The sequence below is a fragment of the Nanorana parkeri genome, unplaced genomic scaffold (genome assembly GCF_000935625.1).
Source record: "Nanorana parkeri isolate BGI_ZX_2015 unplaced genomic scaffold, ASM93562v1 scaffold762, whole genome shotgun sequence".
In the NCBI taxonomy this organism is placed as follows: domain Eukaryota; kingdom Metazoa; phylum Chordata; class Amphibia; order Anura; family Dicroglossidae; genus Nanorana; species Nanorana parkeri.
Genome location: NW_017307030.1, coordinates 720,191 through 727,886, shown reverse-complemented (window position 1 = coordinate 727,886; position 7,696 = coordinate 720,191). Strand labels below are relative to the sequence as shown.

At 39.2% G+C, this 7,696-nt stretch overlaps 1 protein-coding gene across 1 annotated transcript in view; it reads right to left on the bottom strand.

Moving 5' to 3' along the window:
• Window positions 1-6,042: 6,042 nt before the first annotated feature.
• Window positions 6,043-7,696, bottom strand: part of UNC5D (unc-5 netrin receptor D) — a 490,550-nt gene continuing 488,896 nt past the window's right edge. Inside the window, exon 17 of the mRNA XM_018564580.1 lies at window positions 6,043-6,319. Within this exon, the coding sequence (XP_018420082.1) occupies window positions 6,115-6,319 (205 nt within the window). The 3' untranslated portion in view covers window positions 6,043-6,114. The remainder of the gene's footprint in view (window positions 6,320-7,696) is intronic.

Sequence of the window (7,696 nt, the reverse complement as noted above, 5' to 3'; positions counted from 1 at the left end):
TATATATAGTTGAAGCTATATGTAGTTAAAGCCTACTCACAAAAATTGGGGCATACAGCACCAGTCACATAATTTACCTTTAATGAAGTGTATCCTATGTCTGGCTGGCTGCTGGTTAAAAATCTTCCTAAACTCAGTGCTTCTCACAGCACTATACTGCTGGCATTGCAGGGGTTAAGAGCAGCTCCTCCTTGTATTATTTTTACAGAATGCAAGGATTTTTGTGAATGGAGAAGGGGAAATTCTGTCATTCAACCTCCCGTCCCCTCCTCCATTTTCAAATTATTTTTCAGGGATACCTTGCTGCTGAAGTGGTGTGTAAGCCTACTCCTTGTTAACTTTTTACCTGAATTTGACTTGGTATCACCTTCTTGCAATTATCTGTAGAGCAGAGCTTAGACCAGGAGAGGGAAAAGCAGTGTAGGGAGCTTATCATGGCGCTGTCATACAGGTTTGTGCTGTGTGGCAGAGCTGTGCAAATCTCAGACCTGGATATACAAAAATACAGATCCATTGGCAGGTATAACCTTTCCCAAATATGTACGTCATTTGTGAATTTAGCTATTTTCCTTAAGCTGACCTTTAAAATGGAACATGGATAGCAATAACTGTTTTTGATGTGATGGAGCAAGTGTTCAGGCCCAGGAGAGACCTTTTCCCACTGTATCCCCGAAGAATATAAAAATAACTGTTACAGTCAAGAATCTGCAAAGAACCGAAAGTTTCGGATGGACCTTTTAATTAATATTTTAGAATGGATATTGAAGTAGGGGGGTGGCAAAAATTCAAGAGCACCTTTCAAAATATCTTGGAAGGTCAATTGACAACTATATATTTATAACAGAAGCTTATCATGACAAATACAGTGACTAAAATATAATTTTCTGTGTTGCATATGGTGTATTTGTTGCTGAAGTGTTGAAAATAGATGGTAAATCTGACTGGCAGATGAAGACACTTTTCTTTTAGACACCTTTACCTATGATGAACTTTATTCAGGGCCATTTGTGTATCATCATTCCTTCTTCTTCCTGTGGGCAGAGATGTCTTTCCATTCACTTTCTGCACCAGTGTAAAGCAGAGGTATAGCTTTCTGCAGTGGCCATGGTTGAAAATGAATAAGTAAAGATATGTATATGGCCAGGTGGGGTACGGCTTCATGACACCAGGACAGGTTAATTAAATGACTGATGACATTTTATTTTAACTTAGGATTCCAGCTGCACTAAAACTGCCAGGGGTTATTATATTGCAGCTATGCAGCAGTGCTTACATGAAGAAAGTGACATATTTTGTTCAATCCTGATGTCGTAGGACAACATCTTATTTCCCCAACTAGTAATCTGCCAAGAGTATCACACCATGTTGTGTTTTAACATATAATCCTGCCTGTCACAACTTTCAACTGGATATTGGCTTAAACTACAATACTGCTGTCTCTGTTATTCTTACTCTATCCAGAAACTAAATCATACATTTTGGCTTCAATTCTACTTTAATGTTCTTGGAGTTGATATTCTATAAAACAGCCATATTCGGATGTGTGTGTGGCAGCCTTATTCAACAAATCATTCTTGTTCTTAAGTTCAATAGCCCCCAGCAACCATTCGGAGTTCACACTTTGATATCTGAGTAGTTTTAGATTAATCCTGATTGGCTGTTTTTTCAGTAGTACCGTAGTATTTTCTTTATTTAGTGTCAAAATATATTTTTTACATCATAGGACATGTTACTGTCAGTGGGTCCTCCCTGAAGATGAATATAGTCAACAAACTTGATACTTGTAATGTATAGTGTAGCAGGCGTGGTCATCTTGTATGCCTGTAGCTGTAGGAATTACAAATAACTGAGGAACTTTTGTATACGTGAGAGAGAGAAGGCCTTATTGTCCATGGCGAGCAATCATATTATCCTATGTATGTACCAAATGCAGTATGAGAGAATGAAAAGGAGAACATAATTGTTTGTTACCGGCAGTCTTCTTTCTTCAGGCATTTTCATTCATGAGGCCCTCCATGTCCTACTAGCATTGTCTGTACTTGGGTGCATACTTAATTCTTTTTCGCTAGGTGCCTAAACACTTGAGCAATTAGGAGTGAAACTTTAGGGTTTCAGAGAGCAAGGATTGAGACAATAGAGCATCACAGAGCAGGGAGTGAGACTTTATGGTATCAGAGAGCAAGAGGTGAGACATTAGGGTGTCAGACAGCAGGGGGTGAGACATTAGAGTGTCATAGAGCAGGGAGTGATATATCATGGTGTCAGAGAGCATGGAGTAAAATATTAGGGTGTCTAAGTGCAGGCAGTGAGACATTAGGGTGTCAAAAAACAGGAAGGGAGTGAGCCAATATGGTGTAAGAGAGCAGGGAATGAGACATTAGGGCATCGGAGAGCAGGGAGTGAGACATTGGGGTTGGTTTACTAACCTAAACACACACACACACCAGGTGCGTGTGATTTTCACACAGCAAAACGTATTTATCAACCAAAAAGTCTCTAAAAGCATATTTCCACTAATGCCATATATGGAAAAATCATGCACATGATGCATATATAATGCTGCTTCACAGTTTAGACAAAAATGGTTAGCTCATGCATTTACATTCCTGCATTCATCAATGCAAGCAACACAACATAGAGCTAATTTACACAACATCACCTTGGAATTCCTTCAGGGCTTTGCACAACACACCTGCTGGGTGTGTACACATTACAAAGGTGTTTAGATTCCACCCATAGATCATGCTGGGAGGGAACACACTGCAGAGGTGTATACACATTCGTGGTGTGTTTATAAGGTTAGTAAATCAACCCCATTATGTTGTTAGAGAGCAGGTAGTGAGACATTAGGGCATGGGAGAGCAGGAAGGGAGACATTATGGTGTCATAGAGGAGGGAGAGAGGTATTAGGGTGTCAGAGAGCAAGGGTAAAAACTTAGGGTGTCAGAGAACAGGGAGTAGAATATTAAGATTTCAGAGAACAGGGAGTGTGTCATTAGGGAGTCAGAGAGCAGTGAATGAAATGTTAGGGTGTCAGAGAGCAGTGAATGAAACCTTATGATGTCAGAAAGCAGATAAGCTTTAGGGTGTCAGTGAGCAGAAAAACTTTACAGTGTCAGTGAGCAGGTAGTGGAATATAATGGTATCAGAGAGCAGTGAGTAAAACGTTAGGGTGTCATAAAACAATGAGTGAAACATTACTATTTCAGAAGAGCAGTGAGTGAGACATTAGGGTGTCAGAGAGCAGAGGTTGAAATGTTAGAGCGTCAGAGAGCATGGAGTATGAGTTAGGGTGACAGAAAACAGGGAATGGATGTCAGACTCCAGGGAGGGAAATTTTAGGGTGTTCAAAAGTGGGGAGAGAAACATATGAGTGTCATTATTCATGTCCAGTTTTAGTAACTGCCACACTATGAATATTTGATGCAGTATTAAGTCTATTGCCACTCTAGAGGGGGTCCTATACACTGTATCTGGCACAGGCTCTAATGCACCAGGGTACTCCTGGAAACGTCCACGGGTATGGGTTTATCGTTGCTTACTTATTCAAATTGCAATGGTCCACTCAATGAATAACATAAGACTATGCTCATTGTCAGTCTCCCTTGAACAATTTTTCTTTGATATTTTCATGCCACTCATGTAAGAATTTTCTTGGAATGAGTTATATCACTACTGAGACTTTAAGTGCCATCAAGACAGCAATGTTGTGCTAAAATGAATGCAGAAGCTGCCTTATGATTTCAAAGTCATTCTTACTCATAATTAGCCACGTTAACTTAATATTTCTTTAGCCCTTGAGATTTGTGTATAGTATTTGCCCATAATTGATGAACATAGCTAGTGCCTGTGTCTAATTTGTCATATATCACCATAATTTAAATGTCAAAGGTAAGCATTTGGTCCACATTATCACAAGCTGTGACTAATGGTATTTCCTGAACACAACTCTGTGTATGTGTTTTAAGGTGAAGGGAAATTTTCATAGGGGGTAACCTATACCCATAAGTAATGAGCTATATAACATAACGGTCACTAACTCTAAGTTATGGCTGATTAAAAGCAAACATTAAAATTTTGATTTATAGTAAATGAACTGGGGAGACCTTGTGTCCATCCATATCAGTTCACATTTACTTCGGTTTTACATAATATTTACATAATAAACAGCACAAACCATATCTAAGTGCTCAGAATATGACCCATAATTTGATGACAAATTAAAAAAAAAAGACTTACAAGGATGTGTGATATTGATGTATTATTACAGATAAAATATTTTTGAATTTAGTAGTCAGTCAGTTAAACCTTTATTCATGTCTGGGTAACTATCACCAACAAATTATATGCTTGCACTAAATATGTAAGCACCATCTGTCTTCCTGGTTGGCTACCATGTTTATATGACCTGTGAATTTGTTCCCTTGAAGGTCACACTGGCAAATATGTGTAGTGCATGTTTCAGTTATCAAAGAGCATAAAGTAAATTTGTTCTAAACTAGTTCTGAAATACTCAGAGCATAAAATAAATTAGTTCTGAAATACTCAGAGCATAAGGTCAATTTCCAGAGTACAGTTTTTCTCCTCAAGCACCCAGGTTTTGATATATGTGTATATGTATCTGAATGCGTACATTTGTTCTTACACATGAAAATCCATACAGGGTGTATGAGGGGGTTAAATAAAGAATACTGTGCACATATATAGTGAGGACACTTTGATATGATGGTCTTGGCAATTATTTCAGTAAGCTTAACTTGCTCCTGACACCTGCACAAAAACTGAGACAGCCATTTTGTGTGATGAGTAGGTAGCCAATCAAATAATTATGTTGTAGAACCTATTTGCTTTAGAAACGATAAAGCATTGTGCCTTCTCACCGTGCCCAAACCTGAACCGTTCTTGTTGCCTATAGCAATTGGTTAGATTCTCGTTCACTCTCCCATTGCCAATAAAATATAAATGTTTGCTCTTCAACTATCAATATCAAGGTTGGTTTTAATTAGACTTTTGCCTATGGGGTAGTGCAAAACAGTTTCTGGTTATGACAGTAGAAATGAGGCCAATGGTTTTGCACGGGAAAATGAAAGCAATAATTTCAATGGTTGCACTGAGCAGCAAAAACAGTTCTTTGAACTTGAACAGGCCTCATGTATAAAAAAATGAAAAAAGGAAACGTGGTGCCAGTGACCAAATGATCATCAACTTTTGTTTTTTTTATGTCTGCACTTGAAAGTAAATAACTGAAATTTACTTTTCCACTTTTCTATTTCTCCAACTTTATACATCAGCCTCTAATCTCTAATGAATTGCTAGGTTGCGGCTCATCAACATCAATGGCTCTGGTCACAAAATAGATGACTATGTTTTGCGAAAGCAGGGGCACACTCTCATTTAAGCTTATTTTGGTTTCCTAAAAACGTCCCATTCTACTGACAGCTGAATACACTGCACAACACATTTACAAACTGAAACAATGCTTCTGTGAACAGAATACAAACCTGGGCAACACTGACTCTGGCCAACAGTTACGGATGCTGGCAACTAGTAACACTCAGATACCATTACCAGTTGCATTGTACAATGGGATTCAGTCCTGCAGAGACATCACACACAATCTACATGCCAAGAATTATCATTTGTGTTGGCTATTGCATTCTATTCTCTCTAAGGCAAAGCAGCTTGGGGTAGCTGTATACAGAAGGGTGCTACTTAGCATCATTATACAGTGTAACAGTGTCCTTTTCATGTGATAATTCTTCTCCATTTCTCTCCCTGACCTTGAACTGTTGATTTAAATAATCAAAGAGCACATTCTTTTAAAGGTATGTCTTTTACAGACCACAAAGAACGGGGAGGCTTTAAAAGTCCATGCCTCCAAATTCCCTCGCTGGTGGATGGCTTTTTTGAAAACCCTTTTGCACAAATAAGGTTCCTTTAAATAATGCTGCAGCGAAGGTATTTGTTCTCATCTCTATCATCCAAACTTACTTCTTTATAAATTTGGAATTTGGAAATACACATACGATGCTGCCACTGTTTCCTGTTTTCTTCTTTGTCTTTCCAAAAACTGACTGGAATATATCCAGAACTGACCTGGACAAACATGTCTTCTCAAAGTCCATTCTGTCTGCTGTAGGTAAAGTCTGGATCCTCTGTGTGAGTTTCTGAAACCAGTGAGAGTTTGGTTTGTGTCCTCCCTATTTCCTCAAGTGCACAGGCCAAAGAATCCAAACTTCCGTCATACGGGTGCCGTGCTTCCCACAGGTCCAGGATGACAGCAGATGGACTGCTCTTTGTTGCAAAGTAGCACAGATTCCTTCAAAGAGAAAATATAAAAAAATAAGTAACCAGAAGGCTCTACATAAACATTACACATTAGATATTAGAGAGACAGAATGTGTGACACCTGGAACCTTAAGGGTCAAAATGCAAACCAAAAATCAAGGGCCCCATATATAAACTGCGTACCTATCGTATGTTAAAAATCATGTTGTCTGGGGTGCAAGAACAACTAAATACTGAGGATAGCAGCTTTAAAGAAAAAACAAGTTGAAAACCTCTCTGAAATTGTGAATGGTAATGCTAACTATGAAATATCACACTATGAGAAATAACAATGGAGTTATGTGACCATTTTCAAAGGGTCCCAGAAATAATCAGAAATATACAGAGGGGTGAATTTATCAAAACTGATAACGTTCTGTTGCAAAGTAATGTGTAAATGTAACACTTCCAGGTATATATTACTCTAACGGAGATCAGAGTACTCCCAAAGACAACACGGGGGAATTATCAAAACTGGAGCAGTTGCCCATGGCAACCAATCAGCTGCTCTCTTCAGTTTGTTCATTTAAGATTTGAAAAATAAAGAGCGAAGCTGATTGGTTGCCATGCACAGCTGCTTCAGATTTTGTCTGCTCTGGTTTTGATAAATGTGCTTTTCTGTCCAGAAGGACGACATCGTCTTTGCTCTGGCATCATTCAGGATCAGCATCTATTTTGTAGACTGAGATGTTGTCTTAGACTTGACAGATTTATATAAAGGCTGGTGGCTGTGCAGTTCTTAGCTATGTTCACATATGTCTGGCACAGATCAGCCCCTACTACAGTCCTGCTACAGTCCTCCCCTTGTGACTCTAATCTCTGGAGGAGGGATGACTGAGGAAATGCTTCCTCCTGCCTGCAGCAGACTGATAACATCATCTCAGCCTAGCAAAAGTCACTGGACTGGAGATCAAGGACTTTGTGACATGTCAATATATTAATGCATAATTGTAAAGTTATTGCAAGGTCCACATTAATGCATACATTTCAATACATTGCAATACAATCATTCACTTTTTAGTGTCATGCACATAGACACCTCCACTTGTACAACCTAACGTTGGCTGCATTTCCGTCACCAGGATGCCAAAGGTACTGTGTACAGTCTCCCTTGTACATCAATAGTTGTATGTGGCTGTAAACAGGTATACGGCATTCTTTTGTGTGGGCTACCCCCGCATTGCAAGAGTTAAGTGCTCGTTAGTGTCTAGGTGCTAAAAGAAAAAAGTTATATTCACCTGAACTGTGGAGCTGGCCAGCTGTGACAGTGCTCCCTTCGGCCTGTCTACCTCCTACACTGAAGCAATGGTATACTATTGCTTCAGTTCACGACGAGATGGCTCGAGGATTGCTAGAATGCATCAAGGGG